At 47.5% G+C, this 22,679-nt stretch overlaps 1 protein-coding gene across 2 annotated transcripts; it reads right to left on the reverse strand.

The window, feature by feature from the left end:
• Positions 1–3,515: 3,515 nt before the first annotated feature.
• GOSR2 (golgi SNAP receptor complex member 2) lies at positions 3,516–20,533 on the reverse strand. Of its 2 annotated transcripts, XM_039700885.1 has the most exons (6): positions 20,475–20,533; positions 18,482–18,546; positions 16,255–16,363; positions 13,872–14,004; positions 10,672–10,812; positions 3,516–6,446 (listed from the first exon to the last, which is right to left on the reverse strand). In XM_039700885.1, exons 1-6 carry the CDS (start codon positions 20,501–20,503, stop codon positions 6,285–6,287), a joined length of 639 nt encoding a protein of 212 aa, XP_039556819.1. In that variant the 5' UTR covers positions 20,504–20,533; the 3' UTR covers positions 3,516–6,284. The 2 variants fall into 2 exon arrangements, with proteins under 2 accessions (XP_039556819.1, XP_039556820.1); XM_039700886.1 differs by lacking the exon at positions 10,672–10,812 and having other exon boundaries at positions 20,475–20,519.
• Between the last annotated feature and the right edge of the window lie 2,146 nt (positions 20,534–22,679).

Consider the following 22,679-nt stretch of genomic DNA (forward strand, 5'->3'; position numbering starts at 1 on the left):
TTGCTTTTCTTTGGAGTCAGTATGTGCTGACATGGGCAGCTCTCCTTTTCACCTTCATTTCTTTTTTGTCACTTGGAATGAAAGTGGTGACAAACACCAGCTGTGATTGTTTCTGCTTGTGTTGTATTTGACACAGAATATTTTTTCAGGTGTGTCACAGGGCACCTCCATGCTGGTGAGGACTTTGCTGTGACATATCCTGGGTTCAGTCCTCAGTCTCTTGTGCTGGCTGGGTCGTGCAGTGCCAGAGCCTTCACCCCATTCCCTGGAGGCTGCATGGCCTTGCCAGGGGCAGATGGGATGTAGAGTCAAAATCACACCTTGCTGGAAGGGACCTTAAAGCCCATCCAGTGCCACTCCTGCCCAGGGCAGGGACGCTTTCCACTGCCCCAGGGTGCTCCAAGTGTTGGCCAGCCTGGCCTTGGGCACTGCCAGGGATCCAGGGGCAGCCACAGCTGCTCTGGGTACCCTGTGCCAGGGCCTGCCCACCCTCACAGGAGAGAATTTTTTTCCTAACATTTTTTCCTAACATTTAATCTAAATCTCCCCTCTTTTAGTTAAAAACTGTTCCCCTTGTTCTATCACTGCCTCTGTAAGAAGTCCCTTTCCCTGTTTTTTATAAGCCTTTAGGCACTGAAAGGGACTCTGAGGTCTCCTGGGAGCCTTCTCTTCTGCAGCCTGTTGGAATTTCAGGCTCTTTCTTTCTTGCTCCAAGGTCAAGGTGAATAAAACTCAGGAGACGTTGTTTTTGAAGTCTCACTGAAGTTTATTGTCCTTATCTATTACAAACTCACAAGATGTGAGCTCTCTCTAATAAGACAAGAAAGTGAGGTAAAATAGTGTCTGTTCAAGGCTGTTTAAGTCCCAATTATCCAATAAACAGTTGACATTTATATTTATGTTTCTAACCCAATTATGATCACCTAAAACCCACAATGTGGACATCTTTCATCCAATTAGAGAAAATCACCCAGATCCTTGAAGAAAGAAGAAGGTGCAAAAAAGACATCTAATCCACACCCAAAATTCTCCATCTTGGCTCTCATATATCACCATATACTAAAACCCCAAACCTAAGTTTTTTCACCCTGTGAGATCACACAATACTATCCAAACTACACACACACTGTTTCTGTGCTATCATTCAATCTTTAAAGCCTTTTCCAAGGTCTCAGGTCAAACAAGGTGTTTACTTGAGGGTTGGCACCCTTAAATTCAGAAAGCTCAAAGCTCTCAGCATCAGAGCTCCAACAGGCAGCCCAGCTCACTGTCCCTTGCCACCATTTCTCCCTTCTGCTCCATGAGCAGGGTGCACTCTCCTGTGCTGACCTCTATCCCTTGCCAAGTCCTGTTCTGTCTGTGCCTTGGCTTTCCTGATCCCTACACACCCGATGCAGACATCCCATAATGGCTCAAGGCAGCAGGTCCCTTTCTCTGTGTCCAGCACAGCCAAGGGTTCTGACAATATTCCTGCCCTGTATTTCCAGCTCCAGGATAATTTCCAGTTCTGCTGGGCTTTAATTTCTACTGCCTCTTTCCAGAACGTTGATACGACTCTGATCCCTCTGATTCCCCCTTCCTTTCTCTTGGCCCTTCCCCTCCCTAAGCCAAGGCACAAAGATTTCCAAGAAGAATGGAAGAGGAGCCAACAATGCTGGGGAGGGGGGGGAAGAGGGAAACTCCTTGTCAGGGTTCCCTGGGACTGGGGACTCTCCATGCCAGGGAATTCCATGCCAGGATTCCCTGGGACTGGGGACTCCCCATGCCGGGAAATTCCATGCCAGGATTCCCCTGGGGTGCAGGGCTTGCTCAGGGGGCTGGGGAGGGAAGGGCTCATCACCCATGGATGTTGGGGACAGAAAGTGAGGCAGGAGCAGGGAGTTGACGGAGCTTTTCCTTTTACCCACAACACCTTCACCTTTTGTGGCCCTTTAAGAGATATTTTCCTCCTCCAGCTGAGACTTCCAGCCCTGGGCAGTGTTACCATGGGCTTTTGAAGGAGGTTGATTTTTAACACATCCCCCTGTGCTCAGACATTCCAGGGTTAAACCTGATGAAGCGTGAACAGCGAGAGGCAGACACAGAGCAGGCTTTGAGCCAAGTACAAACATCCTCTGGTGCTTACCTACACTTTCTTCCTTCTAAATTAATTCTGTCCCACCCAATCATAATCTCTTATCACTCATTATCTCCTCCTCTATTCTGCACATACCTTACCCCCATTTCACTGGTTTTAAGCGCTCAAATACTGATTGGTTTAGTCTCTTTGTTTAAAATCATTTCCCTCTCAGATTTCACCCCAGCCAGCAACTAAACATCACAGCTCTCTGCCCCCCACACAGGGAAATGAGGGAATTGTGGAAAAAAGTAAAACTCACAGGTTGAGATAACAACAGTTTAATAATAATAAAAAAAATTATGAGGGAGGGAGGGACATAAAACCCATCACAGACAAGTGCTGGCCAGTACAGTTGTTCATCACCCTCTGACCCCTCCCAGCCCATCATTCCCAGTTTATGCACTCAGAATTATTCTCTGCGATGTGGAATATCCCTTTGGCCAGGTCAGGTCACCTGTCCTGGCCCTGCTCCCTCCCAGCTTCTTGAGCCTCTGCTCACTGGCAGAGCCTGGGAAACTGAAAAGTCCTTAATTTAGAGTTAACACAAACCATTGGTGTGTTATCAGCATTACTCCCATGCTGAATCCCAAACACAGGCCTGGGAACAGCTGCTGGGGAGAAAATTAACTCAATCCCAGGTGAAACCAGGACATAAAACTTCCCCTGGATTTCTTCCACTTGCTGAGTTCCACTCACACACAGTCCTGGAGCATCAGTCCCATTTCCAACTGCTGCTCACAGTCAAAGCCCCTCAGGGCCCACCCTGAACAGGACCCAGTGCAGCCCCATCCCAGCTCTGCCCCGGGCTGGTCCCACCTCTGCATCAAGTTCACACATACAGCACTGCCAACTTTCTGCATTCTTTGCTGGTATTTTGATTTAGTAAGTGTTTTGTAGCTCTGGGGACTGGAATTACTTCAAAACAGAACTGAAGAGCAAGAGAAAGATAATCCAACCCCTTGATCTCACATTTTAAATCCACAATTTCTTTATCAACAACCACATTTTGCTCTCCAAGCTCTTCCTTCACTTCTAATTAGAAGCCCCTCACCTGCATCACTGCAGGCAGAGAGGGAGAGGAAGGTCTGGCCCCTCTCAGGCCATAAGGGGGAGTGGGCAGAGCACAGCAGGGGCCCAGCTGCCCCCCACTCCTGTTCCACCACCAGCTCTGGGGCTGTCCCACCTGGCACATGCCACCAGTCTGACCAGCAAGGCCCAGCACAGGCTCCTGCTCCTTCCAACCCCAGTGCAGTGGGGCCCATTTCCTACTGTGACCCAAAGAGAAGCCCCCCAAGCAGCCCCATGGCCCCCTCCCCTGTCCCCAGTGAACGAGGAGCTGGTCCTGCTTGTTTATTGTGGCACCAATATGGTGGCTAAGGTGAAAAAAAACCTTCAGTTTGGTTGAAAAAAATCTTTATTCACAGAACATCACATGAATCACATCCCACCCTCGCTCCTTTATGTATAAAATACTGGTAAAATAAAAAGTTTTATTCCAGAGGCAAGTGAGTCTCCTCCTGAGACCAGCTCACCCCAGAGCTGGAACTCGTGCCACAGTTTGGAAGCAGAAGTGAGGTGTTTGCTACGGAAGGAAACACCACCAAGCTACAGCAGCAAAGCCTCCAGGGCTCCAGCTCATTTCCTTTGGCAGGGACCACAATCCCACCAGGGCTCCAGCTCATTTCCCACTGCATCCAAAGGGGAGATGTGGGCCTTGAAGGAACCACCCGTGTCCCTGCCATGCCCCACTGCCATGGAGGTTTTCGGGTTTCACACAAACCACCTGAGATGCCCTTGGAATCGCTTTGGATTTACAGGCACCACAAATGTTTCTGATGTCACATGTCCCCAAACCAGCTCCCCAACTGGCTCCTTCAAGCCCCACATGTCACCTTTGGATGTCATGGGTAGCAAGGACACTTGGCTCACCAAGGGGAAATCAGCCTGTGCAGGGACAAGGAGACTCCAGAAGGCAAAACAACAGGAAAATATCTATTAAAATGGCAAGCTAGGCTCAGAAACAGAAGAAAAATCCAGTTCCAAGTGTCTTATGGTTCCTACCACAGCCCAAAAGGAAAGAGACTGGCCAGAGTCCCACCTTGGTGTAAGACAAACCCTGCCACACCAGGTCACAACTACAGAAACTTTAAACAATGACAGCCTTTATCCCTGAACCCCAACACTTTAAAATCCAGGGGAATTGGATCAGTTCATCAGAACTGACATTTCCCAGGGACCCCTTGCAAGTGCTCAGCTGGCCTCTCAAGGGCTGAATCCATCAGATTACATATACAAAATAAATTTCAGGCAAATTTGGATTTATGATTTCTATTACACAGCCAGACAGACACTCCATCACTGCAGATTTCCTATTTTCCTTTTAATTCCTTACTTCCTTGGGCTCAAGTGAAAACCAGCTCCATGGTTGCTTTGCTACAGTATTTCCTTGGAAAACCTGGACAAATTTCTCCGGGGAACTCCAAGAGCAGGAGACACTTGGAGAAATAGCAGAAAAGTATCAAACACATGGAGAAGCCCATGAACAGGGGCCACTGGTCACTCTGGGAGTATGGCTGGACCCCACCAGCATTACCTTGTCTCATGGTCCATATTCCCTAAAATTCATTCTAACAGTTATTAAAACCCTTTCTCCAAGTTTACAACAGGCCACATATTGAAAGCAAAGCCCAGTGCAGTCAGCAGAATGCAGAATTTGTGATTAGTTACTAATCCAGAGACCCACAACCATTCCAGACAGGAAAACAGGGAAGAAATTGCCAGCACAAGGCCACATTATCGGGATATGACCCATGTGTGCCACTGTCAGACATCAGGGAATACTCCAGACTTGCCACACATGGGGATAGGAACAGATCTGTAGGGTGATTGAAATGGATGATGCCCAAAATGCCAGGATGGCCCCTCCATCAGACACCCCCAGGCTATAGGGAAAGCAGTGCCAGGTTGAGATGAGGATCTCACAGCTCCAATGTTTCACTGGAACAGGGAATGACCCCAAAGGAGACGAGTGTGAGCCAGCACCACCCCCGGGAGGTGACACATCTGAGGGTCCTTCACAGGAACTCCACAGGTGCAAAGGGTACCACAGGAATGCCCTTCCCAAGGGTGGGGATGTCTCCATCCCAAGGCACAGACTTGAGGAAACTCTCCTGACCAAGATGATTTCCAGTGCCAGGGCCTGTTGTACCAATCCCACCATTCCTCTGGTGTGAAGAACCTGGTCCAGCTCTGTGAATAATCCCACACCTCCAGGGAGTAGAGGGGGACTCACCTGCTCCATCCACTCAGAAATTCCAGCTCCAGAGCCCCAGACCCAACCAGCACCTCAAGAAATTAACACAGCTCCCCAAAGCTCTGTGCTCCAGCATTAGCAATTCAGTTTTGGAGGCTGGATTTGACAGGAGGCTCAGAGCGATGCCACAAGCCCGACATGCATCCCAGTGGAAGCAGGAGGGAGTGTGGCACTGAGCAACCCCTGGGAAGCAGCAGGGCAGAGAGAGGCACCAGAACATTCCTCAGATGAGCAGAGCAGCATTTCAGCCTAAACCAGAGAGACCTGTGCTGGGTAATACTGTGTGTGAAGTTAACTGAGGTCATAACCGTGTTCTCTAAGACTCTTCCCCATACATCCTCCTCCTCCTCTAATCAAATGGAACAGCAGATGGGAGCCCTTCACTTCCCAAATCTTTTTACACACTCAGTCCGACAGGCTGAACTCAGGCCCATGAACACTGTGAAATTCTCTGTGCCATTCTAGTACTGCAAAATGCAGGGGGTCAGGTCAGTGCTGGCCAGGAAAGACTTGAAGCATCCTAGGCTGTGCCTTTGCATCTTCCCATCCCTGTGTGCCCAAAGGGACACTCCTGCCTTGCCACAGCTGGGCACAACGTTCACTTCTGCTTCCTATTAACCAGACCATTAAACCTGCAGGCTTGAGGGGAGAGCAGTAAAGGCCAGGGGGTATTTTCACAGGGCCATTCCCAAGCACGGTGTCCCCAGACACATCCATTTCCCGACGTGCCTTCCACGTGACACTGTCCCAGTGGGATCTGTAAACTCTGAAGTCCACGGGAAGGGCTCATCCAAAGCAGCACCCAGAGGAAATTCAGTTCTGGAGACAGTCCTCTTGCAGGAGGTCAGCAGTTCATGTCAGGTACTGCACAACAAGGAACATGATGAGGCAGGTGACAGCCATGCCCCCCAGCATGAGGAACTTGTCCTGGAAGGCGCGCTTCTCGATCAGCCGCATCACCGTGTTGGACATCCCCAGCATGTTGGCAACGTCCAGGATCTTCTTGTGAGTGCCCTGAGGACAGCAACACAGCAAAGACACAATCACTCTCATGCTCTGAGCCTTCTTATTCCACAACCCAGAGTATTTAATCATGGGGGGGTTGAGTGATGGATTCTAACTTCTCTCAGACAACCATCCCTATCAATCCACAGGAGGTGGCCATGGGACCCTGGAAACAACTGGGTGTTTGCCTCATGCTCTGAGCCTTCTTATTCCACAGTCCAGAGTATTTCATCATGGGGGGTGAGTGATGGATTCTAACTTCTCTCAGACAACCATCCCTATCAATCCACAGGAGGTGGCCATGGGACCCTGGAAACAACTGGGTGTTTGGACTAATTAATTCAAACACATGAACAGGAATGTGGTTAAAGATACAAAACAATCTGTCTGGACAGAGACAATATAAAAAGTGTCTCAGAAAAATGCACTCCTTTCTTTGGGAGGAGTAAAAGTTCTGCTGGTCCTGTTCCAGTCACAGTCTAAGAAGAGCTGCAATCAGCCAAGGTTTTGTGCAGAGCTCCCCTTGCTAAACTACAGTTCATAACAACAGAGACTGAGAAGGTGCAGACACTAGCAAGGTAAATAGCAGAAAAAGGCAGATAAATGTGTAATAAATGCCATTCCCTGAAATCCTTCCACAGAAAAGCACAGAGTGCTGCAGGCAGGACACCTGGTATTATCAGGAATATGGGTCCCACCAACAGATCAGCAGCAGGGACACAACAGGAATCCTCCTGCTTTATTTCAGGGCAGTGGTTGGAGGAAACAATATGAAATACAGGCACAGAGATGTGCTGCAGGCACAGGTCAGGGTGGGACATTGCCCTGAGTGGGGAGAAGGGAGAGGACTCAGGGCTGCAGAGTCCTGATGGCACAGGAGGTGAGAAGGACCCCTGAGGAAAGCTGGACACAGTGACACACCTGTGGGCATGCAGAGCACTGAGGCACAGTCCAACACTGGCCAGGACCCTCCTTGCACCCATGTGTGCAGAGGGCAACTGCCAGGAGGGACTCTGCCACACCAGGGACAAGGGACAGTCCCTCATTGTGACATCTGGGCTGTCCCTGAGAGAACACCCCATCCAGGATGCTCTAACACTGCCTTCATCTCTGAGCCAGGTCAACAGCACAGATTCCCATAACAGTGCTGAACCCCATGCTTTGACTCTGAAATAAAAACTTCAGCCTCTCTTCTTTAGTCCACATTATTTCTGGTCTCAAAGAGTGAAAATGTGAAAATTGGGAATTTTTTTTGAGTATAAACCTGACTCAAGATCAGGAAGGCTCTCCAAGGACAGAATTTAGACCAACTACATTAGACCCACATGCAGAAGTTTCTCAGTCCATAAAACACAGATTTGCAATGCCAAGCTACATCATCAGTGTCTTGTGTTCCAGGAAGTTCAGGCCCTTCACTGAAGTCAGGTTTTGCCTTTGCTAGTCCCATGTAATCCATTTTCTCCAGTTCCCACACATCCTATTAACCCCCTGCACCCTGCTCTCAATCTCAGCACCTCCCTGTCTCTGCAGAATCCTTTCACAGTGCTTTAGAACAAAACCAAACCTTGCTGGGAGAACAGAAACCAAATATGAAGCTTTAAAATTAAAGCAAACAATAGAAAGGGAAAACAATTCTTGCAGTCATGGAACAGTGGAATTGTACAACTGCATCAGTTAAAGGGACAATCTAGGAATACTCATTCCATACCTGTCTATTTATACCCAATATACACAAAGTTACAGAGAATAAAGCTGTTAGTGTCCAAAGAAGGGACCTGAAGATGATGAAGGGTGTGGAGGTGAAGCCACAGGAGAAGCAGCTGAGGTCGCTTGTTCAGCTGGAGCAGAGAAGATTGAGGTCAGACCCCCCTGGGGGCTGCAGCTCCTCCTGAGGGGCATCTCCAATCTCTCCTCTGGGACAGGAGCCAGGGAATGGCTGGAGCTGGGCCAGGGGAGGGTTGGGTTGGATATCACAAAAAGAATCTTCCTACAGTGGGTGCTGGGCACTGCCCAGGGTCCCCAGGCAATGGTGACTCCTGGAGGCTGCCAGAGCTCCAGGAGCATTTGGGCAACGCTCCCAGGGATGCCCAGGGTGGGATTGTTGGGGTTTCTGCAGGCCAGGAGTTGGACTGGATGATCATTGGGAGGCCCTCCCAACATGGGATGTTCCATGATTACACATTAACCCATTTATCTTTGTAAGCTGTCTCTACACCAGCTGCTTCTGCCAGATGTTCTCAGGCAACAAAGTCTGTGTCAGTGTAAGAAAAGCTGAGTTAAGAGGAAAAGGAACATGAACAGACATTTCCTCACCTGCAAGAGAGAAGCAACATCCCCCTGAACACCCAGTAGTGTGATAGCCCCGAAAGCACAGCCTGTGTGTACCAGCAGTCATGGACAGACACCCAGCAATTCACCTGTGAGGGAGAAGCAACATCCCCCTGAACACACCCAGTAGTGTGATGGCCCCGAAAGCACAGCCTGTGTGTACCAGCAGTCATGGACAGGCACCCAGCAATTCCCTGCTGCAGGGCTGGCCTAGAGCTCACGTGCCTGGCAAAGGCTGGAGAAGAGCCAGGAGGCCCAGGGAGACCCAGCAGGAACCAGGCAGTCACTGCCAGCCAGCCAGCAAAAGCAGCCACACAGGACTGGTGCTGCTACAAGAAACAGCATTTCCTCATCCCTGCAGGGCACCAAGTCCTGCCAGGGCTCCTCTATGGTACTCTCCTGTGGTGGGATGCACCTTCTTCTCAGGAACCCTCCAGAACCCATGTGCTTCATCCAGTGCCTCATGAGAGATTACCTTGGATCAGTGATTTCCCAGCTTGGAGAACAGACTCCAATTCCCTGTGTGCAGCACAGGGACACTGATGGCTGGATGCTCCAGGCCAATGTGATCAGCCACCAAAGCAATCCAGTGCTCAACACTGTGGACAAATGTCTACAACCCTCTCAGGGATGCAGGGACTTCAAGGAAGGTGCTCTTTCCAAAACGCATTCACAACCCCAATCTTCTCCGGGCACTAGTAATGAGTCCTGCCAGCCTTTTCCTCATGAGCTGGCAGCAGAACCTCTCTCCACCACTCCTGTGGCCAGACTGCTCAACAACACCATTCCTCTGCAATGAACACTGAAGCACTCACTGAATCTTCTTCAGGGCTTTCCTAGTAATGGACCTTGTCTTAAAACAAATCCATACTCACCAGGTCAGTGAATAAGTGACCTGAACTAGAAGCTAAACCTCATCTTGGACAGAACTCAGCTTCAAACTCCACTTTAATGTCTCTGTGTAACATCTGTGGGTGCAGGGCCTGGTCACAAGAGTAGGGAGCAGAGAAGGAGCTGCAGCCCTGCTTTGGACCTGTCCTGGTCCTGTGCTGGTCCCAGGGAACACCAGGCAGCCTGGAACCCCGGGATCAGGACAGCAAGTGCCCGTGGCACAGCCAGCTCAGCTCCCAGAGTGCAGACCAGGCTTGCACTGCCTGCCACAGCACTGAGCTGCAAGTGTGACAGACCTGACCAAACCTGGGGTTTGTGTCATTAAAAACGCCTAAATCTGGCAAATACATCCCAAAACAAAGCAGTGTCACAAAACTGAGAACAGCAGGTATCCCCATCAGAAGATGAATACAACAGGCATTTCCCTACATTTTTCACACCTCCAGTTTCTCCCCACACACTTCTTATTTAAAAGTTTTTTGAATCCTTGAGCTTTTCACTCAGAATTGATCATCACTTTGAACAGTCTGTAAAAGAAAAGGCAAGTATTTGCTGTGAAGAGACTGCAGAAATGCAGCTGTTATCAGCAGGGAAGGAGGGACTGTTGAGGTGCATTATCTTTATTACTAATCTTAATCACAGGTGCTCTACAGCAGCTTTGTGGCTGCTCTGAGTGATGCTAATCTGAACCAACATCCCCCTGCCAGCCACTTACTGCCCCTCCTGAACCTGAACAAACAAACAACAACCAACCAAAGGAAAACAAACACAACATTCAGCACTCCAGATGCTGCCCTGCAGGTGAAGGCCAGCCAGCCCCAAGAGATCTTAAAGGTATTCCTAACAGGATGGTAAAATGTAAAGATTTCAAATTGTTTAAATGAAATTTGGGCCTTTCCAGCATCCTCAGCTCGGAGCAATGCACTGAAACAACATATATATTGATTTTACTTAGCCTGATGAGCATGAAGACAGAAAAATGTGGGGTCTTTGTGGTGAAAAATGGTGGCCCCACCTTTAATGTGACTCTCTGGTCCCTCAGCCCCGCCAGGATGTTGGTGCCACTGCCAATAAGCTCATCCATGCCTCGGTGGGCACTCTGCAGGGATTCATTAAACTGCAAGGTTTCGTCGATCGGGATGGTGGTGTCAGAGTCCTGTGGGGAAAGCAGGGACTCGGTTACCTGCTCACTCACAAACACAACAAGCACCAGCAGACACGGCCAGAACCCAACAGGACTGCCAGGACTCTGCTTGCACCTTTTTTTTCATAATGATTTAAATACAACACTGATATTTGAGTGAAAAGAGTCATTTAGAGAAGATAGGGAGGAAGCCAAAAGGCAAAGCTGAGCAGCTGCTCAACCATAATGAGATCTCAAGGATGAAAAGAGCAAAAGCAGAGAATTTTTGTAATCTCAGTAGGAAAGGGTATTGCAGGAAAGAACATCAAAGCTAACACAAGGTGTTTAACAAGGTGTTAAACATCAAGAAGGTGCTTAGTCATTGATCACTGCAAATGAAAGACTGGTGGAAGATTTCACACCACATTTCTGAGCAACAAAAGGCCTGAAAGAATGTTTGGAGATGACATTGTAAACATTTACAAAATAGTGCAAATTTCTGGCAGTGAGGACAAACAGACATGGGCCTGGTTCCTGAGCTCTGGCTCACTCATCACCCAGGGCCCTATTAAAAAAAAAATTAAAAATTAGTATTTTTCATGGTTTTTCCCAGAAAAGATGCATTCACTCAACTAGGAACTGGGAATCTTGAAATGGAAATAACAGGGTAAAACTGTAATCTGGACTGCACAGGAGGGCAGGGATAGGATCACTCCTGTCTGCCAAAGGCCTCCAGGTTGCTGTTTCTGGACACCACTCCACCCAGAGGGGCAAGGAAATGGCTCACTACCCCCACATGGTTTAGAGCAGGAACTGGGGCAAGTGTTGGGAATACTGATCACCTGCTCCAGATGCTCAGAACAAGAACCACCCAAAGGCAGAATTCACAGTCATGTGAATGGGTGGCACTCAGTGTGCCCAGCAGCTGCAGGTGACACACAGAGACAGCACAACGTGCTCTGAACAGACTCTTTGGTAAAAACCCCAAATGTTCATCTGAAAATGCCAGTAAGAGCCAAGGTCTGGTGTTGCCCTGCCTGGGCAGGGGCTCTGCTCACTGTTGAGAAGGAAGAAGCAGGGACAGAGCTCTCAGAGGCCCTGGATGAAGGGGCTGTGGCAGAACACACAAACCCAGGCCCTTGTGAACACAGCACCAAGGCTCACACAAGTGTCTGGGCAGAAGCACTTAGATTTCCATGTGAATGGCTCTTATTCCAGATATTTAACAACCTTCAAACCAGCAGATTTCATTTCTGTACAAGGGTTTTTTTTATCCACTATAAGGCAGCAATAAAAACAGAGAAGTAGATTTGTGACCCCCCACAAGGAGATGGAATGGCACCAGAGATGGAATGGCACCTGAGCTCTGCTTGTGATTTTCTCCAGGTACAAGTAAAGGCTTTAAAGATAAAGACCATTTTAAACTCTTGAATCAAACAAACTGTTCAGAGCACTGCTACAACTATGTTCCAAAAGCTGTTCTGGATGTTCCAGTGATTTACTCACACACTCAGCTGACAGCTCTGATAGAATAGGGGAGTAGATGAATAGGAACTGTGGAAAACTGTAACCAAGAGAGGCTGATAACTGATAAATAAATCATCATTTTCCTATTAAAGGATCATTTTAAAGCCACATTTTTGCAGCAAGCTAAAAAGAAATACGAAGTAATTGTGTATTTTTTTTCATCTACCATACCTTTCAACATCTGAAGGAGAAAATAACCCATATGCTCTATATTTTGTATCCATAAGGCTGTTACTGCTTTTAAAAACTGTGCCACTCACACATCTTTTGTTTCTGAACAGCAAATTTTCCTGTAGGAAAACTTCCCTACTTGCAGGGAAACACCACAGTGTTTAAAAACAACAGCTTGCAGTGTTTTCTTCAAGCCTTGTTTATAATTTTGAAATAGCCAACAAAAATACCAGATGTTATCTTTTTGGCAGGCTTTGAGAAATGCATCGAACTGCCCAAATCTCAGTTAATTAGGATTGCTGACATGGTTTCTTTCTTGTCCTGACAATGACTGACAAAATGTTAAAATAGCCAACAAAAATACCAGATGTTATCTTTTTGGCAGGCTTTGAGAAATGCATCGAACTGCCCAAATCTCAGTTAATTAGGATTGCTGACATGGTTTCTTTCTTGTCCTGACAATGACTGACAAAATGTTAGGTGAGATGCCTTTAACAAGGAAAGAAAATAAAGAGGGAAATCAAACAAAAATGTAAAAATAGTACTAAAAAGCCAAAACCAAAACAAAAAACAAACAAACAAAATAAAAAAAAAAAACACCCCATAAAACCCAAGACTAACTTTTCAGTTGGAGAAAACTGAAATCTGAAAGCATGCCTACATTATTCAGACGTCTTTAACAAAGAAAGGAAATAAAGAGGGAAATCAAACAAAAACGTAAAAATAGTATTAAAAAGCCAAAACCAAACCAAAACAAAAAACAAACAAAATTTTAAAAAAACTACCCCATAAAACCCAAGACTAACTTTTCAGCTGCAGAAAACTGAAATCTGAAAGCATGCCTACATTATTCAGAGCCAAATTCCCCCAGCAATTTGCACTGAGGGGACTTCCCAGTGGAGGAACTAACAAGAACAGCTGGACTACATCCCTGTTATTACAAACTTTTGACTCATTTCTAGGCAAAAAGCAAGGGCTTTGATGCAGTGTGTGATTTGTGTTTGGCTACACAGAAGTTTGCTGACACCTGCTGCCAGCAGGGTGTGTAACAGGCAGGCTTTTCACAGATCTCAGGATCTGGCAGACATCTGACACAAATACAAGTGAAATGTAACTTTGGTACTGACCTCACTGACCCTTTTATAACTGCTATGTAAATCCAGGTGCACTGCACTGCATAAAACAGGAGCAGCAGCTTCTGGGGCCTTTTCCTGCTGCCTGAAGAGCCCAGCTTTTCCTCACGAGAGCTCTACTTTCTCCCCACATATTTTGATTCCTCTCTACCTTTACTCACACTCCCAGCAGCTTCCAACAACCCTGTTTACAGGCTGCCTGCCTCCCCCCTGCTGGATTTGAGCTGCTGGAGCACAGAGAGCCCCAGCAGGGATATTTACGTTGGTGGTGAAGGTGCGGGCCAGCAGCTCCTCGCGCTGCCGCTCCTGCTGCTCCCGCAGGTACCGGCGGTGCTGGAAGTTCCTCAGGGCTGTCTGCAGGTGCTGCACGTCGTATTTCAGCTGGTCCACTCGCCTGCAAAGGAGCAGAAGCACAAAAACACTCTGCTTTTCTGAAGACTCTGCTTTTCGTACCAGCAAAGCAGCATCATAAATTAACAGCAACGAATAACAAGGAACGATGGCTTCTGCTTCTCTGCAAGACGCAGGACATCCAATGCTAGGCTGAAATTCCACACCTACATCCTCCCTGTCTCATTTTTCTACTACACAGGTGATTATTCATTATTCATGGGTGATTATTCATTTTAATCAATTATTTAGGCTCCAGGCTAATGACAGAATGTGAAGCAGAACTCCTGAGCTGTCTTGGACATCCTATCCCATGGATTTTCTCTTCAGGTGTTATAGAGCTGTATCCATTTCTCATTTAACACAGATTTGGGAAGATGGTAGGATTTGTACAGGTTCCATTTTATGACCCTCCCCCTCCGCATAATAGATGATGCTTTCCAGTTTCTTTAATTAGCATCACGTTCTGAAGTTTGAGGTTTTATTAAAAGGAGCTCAAAAGTCAGTGGGTATTACAGGAGACACTTCAGACATCTCCACTGGGCTGAAACAAATCATGTCCAGAACTCTGCTGGTCCTGATTAAATGATTGCTAAAATTCAATGTTTGATCACCAGACTACCCTGGTCTAGTGGAAGGTGTTCTGCCCATGGCAGGGGTTGGAACTGATCTTTAAGGCCCCTGCCAACCCAAACCATTACAGGATTCTACAAAAAAAATCAATGATTATTTCAGATACTGGCCTCTTTCTTTAATACATGGTGACATGAGATCTACTTCTACTATCTACAAGGGCTTTTCTAGACTAAACATTAATAATTCACAGAATAAGTCAAAATAATAGCAATAATAAGTCACAGAATTAATTAAGAACAGCAAGTTCTGATGTCTGTGGTCCAACCTCCTGCTCAAACCACTGCTCACTTTAGAAACCTCTTTATTTCAGTCACCAACAGCTTGGAAAATGGCCCAGAGAAAATGACACCAAACAAAGGAATTTTACTCTCTACCTCCAAAATGCCATTAAAAGCAAGTGACAGAGAGAGCATCCAAGTCCATGTTCTGCTCATCGTGCCAACCCAAACCATTCCAGGATTCTACAAAGAAATCAATGATTATTTCAGATACTGGCCTCTTTCTTTAACACAGGTGACATGAAATCTACTCTTACTATCTACAAGGGCTTTTCTAGACTAAACATTAATAATTCACAGAATAAGTCACACTAATAGCAATAATAAGTCACAGAATTAATTAAGAACAGCAAGTTCTGATGTCTGTGGTCCATCCTCCTGCTCAAACCACCGAGGTTCCATTTTATGACCCTCCCCCTCCGCATAATAGATGATGCTTTCCAGTTTCTTTAATTAGCATCACATTCTGAAGTTGGAGGTTTTATTAAAAGGAGCTCAAAAGTCAGTGGGTATTACAGGAGACACCTCAGACATCTCCACTGGGCTGAAACAAATCATGTCCAGAACTCTGCTGGCCCTGATTAAATGATTGATAAAATTCAATGTTTGATCACCAGACTACCCTGGTCTAGTGGAAGGTGTTCTGCCCATGGCAGGGGTTGGAACTGATCTTTAAGGCTCGTGCCAACCCAAACCATTCCAGGATTCTACAAAGAAATCAATGATTATTTCAGATACTGGCCTCTTTCTTTAATACATGGTGACATGAGATCTACTTCTACTATCTACAAGGGCTTTTCTAGACTAAACATTAATAATTCACAGAATAAGTCACACTAATAGCAATAATAAGTCACAGAATTAATTAAGAACAGCAAGTTCTGATGTCTGTGGTCCATCCTCCTGCTCAAACCACCGCTCACTTTAGAAAGCTCTTTATTTCAGTCACCAACAGCTTGGAAAATGGCCCAGAGAAAATGACACCAAACAAAGGAATTTTACTCTCTACCTCCAAAATGCCATTAAAAGCAAGTGACAGAGAGAGCATCCAAGTCCATGTTCTGCTCATCTGAGAACAGAGCCATGAACCCAGCTGCATCACCAGTCTGGACTTGATGATCTTTGAGGGCTTTTCCAGCTTTAATGATTCTCACGATCCTGGGGTTAAATGCAGGAAAGTGATTTTGCCTCTGTGCCTCAACTTTTCTACTGTAGAACACAGAGATCAGTTAAGCAAAGTATAAAGATTTCACACAAATCAAAAGCAAAGGGCTCCAGTAATTTAATTAAAATAATTACAAAGACTACCCTGCACAATCACAGCAAAGCAGTGAACTCACAGTTTGGCACTCTGCCTCTTGTTGGGAGGTTCTTTGCTGGACAGGATTTCCAGACGTTCCAAGTTGCTGAATATATTGTCTATTCTTGCCTGAATCTCATTTTCTACCACTGCAAAGAAATAAAAACAGGATTTGACTTGAATTAGACAACTGCAATCTGATGAAGGCAAATGCTCAAAAGCATTCAAAGCAATATGCAAAACCTCACAGATGCAAATCTTTACTGGATGAAAATAATCAGATAACTGAGAACTATAAATATAATGAAATGTCACTTTTTTAGCTCAGTAATTTGACACTCTCACCTTTCCCTCCTCCTCTGAAAAGGCAGCTAGGAAAGCCCCTGCTCATTCCAGACATCTGAGCTTCTTTCCCCATCAGTTCCATGAATTAGGATTTCAAGCCCACACATTCCCCCTGCAGCCCCACCTGCTCCCTCAGCAGGATTTGCTGTCACAAGAACACAGAGAAGCATCATCATCCACCTGCCAACTACTCCACACATCAGGATGGCCCAGAAAACCACTCTCAGCAGCACCCAGACAAGCAAAGAGCACACACAACCTCATCTTTGCCCCTGGATCTCACACAGCCAAGGGGTGACTGACTCACATCCAGACACAAATCAATGAAATTGTCCTAATCCAGCTCTCCATCATTTACTGCAGCTGAGTTCAACACAGGCGAGCTGACAGACAGCTACAGCAACTTTTGTCAGACCAAACTACACCACTGCACATTTTTCTGCATTTCTGTCCATACCAACATTTGCTCAAAGTTGGAACAGGCAAACTGCAAGTTTGATGTCCTGGCCCCTATCCCTGCTCTTAAACCATGGATAATCATGTTTTCCACAAATTCTGAAATACACACTAGTAACTTTATAGAGAGAGAAATACATATATTTATTAATTAATTATGCAAACTGGTGAACTGACTGTGAACTATGTAAACTATACAATCCTACCTTGGAGAGAAATACATATATTTATTAATTTATTAACTATTCAAACTGGTGAACTGACTGTGAACTATGTAAACTATATAATCCTACCTCTTGAAATTGTCTCAAGCAATAGAAGCAAAATGGCAAATTATACTAATTTTCAGGACTTCTAAAATCACCCCCAGTGAACAGCAGTCTGGGAAGTCTGGCATTGTAGAAAGAGTAGTACAATCACCACAAAAACCACAACCAGAATTAGTAAATTGCTATGTTTTGATAGGAAATTTATCACAGCCCTTCCTAGAACCCAGTCATGTTTCACAGATGTGTTTAAGGTAAGAGAAGTCAGTGAACATGTGCAGAAATGCATCCAACCAATGCAGTGTCCTTTCACCTCAGGAGTTCCTGATGAAACCCATCATTAGTGACTCATGCAGGAATTAAAGAGTTCAAACACAGGTCCAAAATACATGTGCCAATTCTGCACTGGGGTAAAAAGTCCTGCCACATATATCAGAGCATCTTATTATTACAGTCATTTATGAGCACAGGGTTATAGTCCAAATTTACTGAGGATATTTCAGACCCAGTGGTTCTACACACTTCCCATAAGCAGGTGGAATTACAGGTTCTGACTCAGATGCAGCAGGAATGTCAGGAGCATCCTGCTGAAGTTCCTGCACACAAAATCACAGCATTTTTCCCAAAACTGCACTGAGCATCCTTAGGGGAAAGCTGCCAGTTGGTGGATGCTGAGGGAATAACACTCAGCAGGGCAGGCTCAGTCACACCTCAGCTTTCTGACAAACCAGCCCAGAGATGCTCTCAATCTGCATTTCTGTCCACACCAAGGTGTTCATTAACTCCAGGTGTTCAAAAACCTCCACAAGTGCTTCAGTGTAGGGGTTTTGATCTGTTTATTCTGAAGGCTGCACAGACACCCTGACCATGAGCTCCAAAATCTAACAGCACCAAAAATCTGTCACTCTACCACGAGATTAAAGAAGCATCCACAGCAAGCACTCTCTGTCAGTTAAAGGATTATAACAGGAAGATGAAGCAAATTCTTGTCCTGTCTCTTCTGCTTTGTCCTGATGCAAAACACCACCTTACTGAAGTTAAACAGCAACACAATTTCAATGCATTCTGAATCGGTGATGTCTCTCAGCAGCTGATCACAGTGGCTCAGGAGCTAAATTTGTTCCAATAATGACTGTAAATTTAATGAGAAGGCATACAAGGTTAAAAATGCAAACTAAATCAACCTCACTCATCACTTACAGTGCACTGACTCTTTGTCTGAAGTCTCCAGGTGTCCCATGTAAGACTGGACCTCATGGACCTGCCTGTCAGGGCATAAAGAGAAAATGAACAGAAAAGTCAGCTAACAGACACAAAAATCATTTCTCAGCACCTCACTTTTCAGCGTCTTTTACTGAAATGCACTTTTTAGAGGAGCACAGGAATCGCTGTGCTCTCACCTCATAAGCACCTACAAAACTTTATTTAAAAACAGAAATCAAGGTGAAGGTTATGCAAAACACAGATCAGCTTTTCTACAAGAAACAGCTGTTCAGCTTGGTCTGGAGATGACAGTGGGAATGGTTTTCACGGTCTCACAATGTGTGAATGCACAGGCATCAACTGAAATGAAAAGCTTGTAATTATAAGAAAAAACTACTGTGGCCTGACAAGCAGTGGCACAGGAAAACAAACAAACAAAATATTGATGGTTGTTAAATTCTTCTGGAACTAGATGGGCTTTAAGGTCCTTTCCAACCTGAACCATTCAATGATCACAAAATAAGGCAGGACAAAAACAGGGACAGGACAACATCAGTGCCCATATCCATAACAGCTGCTCTGACATTCCTGCATTTCCAGATCTCCAGCAGGATGTCCTGCTCCTCCCTGCAGGGTCACTCTGATCATTATTCAGTGACAGAGAAATGATAATTCAACACAAAATTCAATTCAAGTCTTTTACCACCCCACCTCCCTTAACAGAGCCCCAGAAGATGCAAAGTACCACGGAAATTCGGAATATTGGCTCAAATGTGCCCTTTGGCCCCCTTCCCGTGAGTTATTCCACATGTGTTACCAACAGAACCGCGAGACTTTCTGCCTTGTTTTGCAATTCCCACACCACACCTCCCTCTCCAGACCGGCATTATCTGGGATTTATCCTCAAGCAGCCTCACGCCTCCAGAGGTGGTTTAAACTGCGGCAGCCGGACCCCTCAAACCCTGCTGCCAAATTCCTTATAAACGGCGTGCTTTAAATAAACGGACGGCCATGAGCGGCAATCGCCGCTCCCGGTGCCCCGGGCCGGCCGAGCCCTCGGGGCTGACGTGGCACACGCCGTTCTGCCCCCTCCGGGACGGGGTTTGACGGGGAAACGCTTTCCGAGGGCGCTGAGATCCGAGGGGTGTCGGCGCCGGGATCCCGCACAGCCCCGGTGAGGGTCTGCCCTCCATCCTCCAGACAAACGCTGGGCTGGCGGGACAGCCCGCACACAGCCCGAGCCCTCAGACCCCTAATCCCTCACCCCCCGAGCCCTCAGACCCCTAATCCCTCAGACACGAGCCCTCACACCCCTCAATTCTTCACATATCCCTCAACCCCTCACACACCCTGAGCCTTCACACCCCTCAGTTCTTCACACATCCCTCAACCCCTCACACACCTGAGCCTTCACACCCCTCAATTCTTCACACATCCCTCAACCCCTCATACTCCTCAATCCCTCAGACACTCCTCAATCCCATATCCCCCTCAACCCCTCACACCCCCCTCAGTCCCTCAGACACCCCTCAATTCCTCACACCACTCAATCCCTGGCATTCCTCAATCCCTCACACACTCCTCAACACCTCACCTCCCTCTCAGTCCCTCACACCCCCTTCAGTCCCTCAAGCACTTTTTGGTTTGCCGGTACAGCCCCTCACACACCCCACAGGCCCTCACACACCCCTCAGTCCCTCACGCACTTGTTGGTTTGCCGATACAGCCCCTCACACACCCCTCAGCCCCTCACACCCCCCCTCAGTCCCTCACGCACTTGTTGGTTTGCCGATACAGCCCCTCACACACCCCTCAGCCCCTCACACCCCCCCTCAGTCCCTCACGCACTTGTTGGTTTGCCGATACAGCCCCTCACACACCCCTCAGCCCCTCACACCCCCCCTCAGTCCCTCACGCACTTGTTGGTTTGCCGATACAGCCCCTCACACACCCCTCAGCCCCTCACACCCCCCCTCAGTCCCTCACGCACTTGTTGGTTTGCTGGTACAGCCCCTCCATCCCGCACCACTTCCGGCCCCGCCGCCGCCTCCCGCCGCTTCCGCTTCCGCCTCGCCCGGGCCGCGGTGCCGCCCGTGAGCGCCGCGCGGCCGGCAGGGGGCGCTGCAGGACCGGCGTGGCGCGCGCGGGGCGGGGCCGTGAGGGGCCGTGAGGGGCAGGGCGGGGCCGGGCACGGGCGGCTCTTCCCACACGAATCCTTGGCTGCTGTCCCCGTCCCCGGTGTCGGAAACAGCGGCTGCAGCCTCCCGCGGTCACATAAAAAAAGGGTGTGAGCTGCGAGAGCCGCCTGGGGTAGCGGAACTGCAACCCCCGCACGGAGCATGGAATGGGTTCAGCGCCGCTGTCCCCTGCCATGGCAGGGACGCCTTCCGCTGTCCCAGGTGGCACCAAGCCCTGTCCAGGCCTTGGGCACTGCCAGGGATGCAGGGGCAGCCACAGCTGCTCTGGGCACCCGGTGCCAGGGCCTGCCCACCCTCACAGGGAACAATTTCCCCCCAGTGTCTCATCCCACCCTGCCCTCTGACGGAGGCTTTGAATTCTCCCGATGCTGAGCTGATTCTGCCCTTTTTTGGGTTTGTGCTGCCTGTCCCACCTGTGATGTAGGAAAACCTGCTTTATCAACAAGAATTATGTCTTAAACTGGGTACATCCAGATAAAATGCTCAAATACTACTGAATAAAATGCACTGATTTAAATCCTAAACTCCCTTCAGCACCCCAAGCCTTACCCTGCACTTGGCTTAGGCAAAACCAAAATAACTGTACAGCAAAAAATCAGGCTACAAAGATGACAAACGTTGGAGGAAAAGTGAGAAAATATTTTCAGAGGTGGGGAAGCTGAAGGCAGGCACCTCCTGATGAGAGACTGGGCAAATTGGGAAACCTGGGGGCTGGAACAGTCTCCAAAGTGTTGTGTTTTTTCTGTTGTTGCTCATTTGCAGTTCAGGGTGAGCACCTGAAGAATGCAGCCTTGTCACAGGAGAGCACATCCCTGAGCACCACACAGATATAAAAGAGAGAAACAACAACACATCTTTAATTAATGAGAAATTCTGTCCCTGTGGGTCCATCTCTTGTGTCTCAGATGATGCATCAAACTTAGTCTGCCCTGCCCTGCCATGCAGCCAGCCAGGCCTCTGGCAAGAGATTATCCCCTGGATGTCAAACAGCAACTCAAGCCCCAGAAATCACATCAGCCCAAGGATAAACAGCATATCAACAAAACCATTAACTGCAGCAGTAACCAACACATTCGCTCCTGTCCTTTGCTCCCCCTTCCCTGAGCCATTAGACCCTATTTTCAAACACTTCTGGAAATAGGTTGAATGGAAATAGACTCTGGGATTCCCTCCTGGCCAAGGCTGTGAGAGGTATCACAGGAGCCCTGATGAAATGGCAAGCACTGAAATACAAGAACAGATTTCTGTTCTTTTGTGAAGAAATTGATTTTTGCCAGAAACAACATGCTGCAACCCAGCGTCTGTTCTTGTTAGGCTTCAAGTCCTTCCAGGAGGAGTTCTTCAGCAAATTGGCTCATTTAGACACAACAGCCAGGAGCATGGAGAGGAAAAAAAGGGTTTTGTTCAAGGAAAGCCTCTGTATTGTAAACAGGATAAAAGGGGATGGAGAGAGTCACTTATCACTGTCTCTCATGTCCCCAGGTCATTCCTGTGTAGAATCTGCTGGAGAAAAAGGATTTCATATTCCCTGCTCTCCCAGAACCCCAGCTGGGGGATGGATTTTGTCTATCACACAATCTGCAGACCCCGTGTGCATTCTGCAGCAGCTTTCAAACCCGTTGCTGTTCCCATTGCTCTCCTCTGCCTGGGAAGCCTGGCAGCACCCAAGGGAGAGCTGCATCCTCACAGGGCCTCCTTTGCTCTGCCTGCACCAGCCATGTCCCCCTCACAGCCATGGCACTTGGGGTTCTCCCCAAAACCACTGATGCTCTGTTTAATATCAGACCTCAACAGTGCATCTCTCCCCGTTTCTCTGAGCGCGATCCCATCAGGCACAGAAACTCTCTGCCCCCCTCCCTCTTTCTATTCCCCCTCCCTCTCGTTTTTGGGACACTCTTTGCATGCTTTGCTGATACAAATAACTGTGACTTTCAAAACAAAGGAGTGCCGAACCCCAGGGCATTCCACCCGGGAGAGACGTTTGGATGAGTGCTTGA

This window comes from Passer montanus, unplaced genomic scaffold (genome assembly GCF_014805655.1).
Source record: "Passer montanus isolate IOZ18808 unplaced genomic scaffold, ASM1480565v1 scaffold145, whole genome shotgun sequence".
Classification (NCBI taxonomy): domain Eukaryota; kingdom Metazoa; phylum Chordata; class Aves; order Passeriformes; family Passeridae; genus Passer; species Passer montanus.

Coding starts and splice junctions, on each gene's coding strand:
- GOSR2 (XM_039700885.1), bottom strand. CDS start 20,503: ATGGAGGGGCTGTACCAGCAAACCAACAA. Junction 10,813..13,871: donor CCCGCACCTTCACCACCAAC/GTAAATATCCCT, acceptor CTTTCCCCACAG/GACTCTGACACCACCATCCC. Junction 6,447..10,671: donor ACCAGAGAGTCACATTAAAG/GTGGGGCCACCA, acceptor TGCTGTCCTCAG/GGCACTCACAAGAAGATCCT.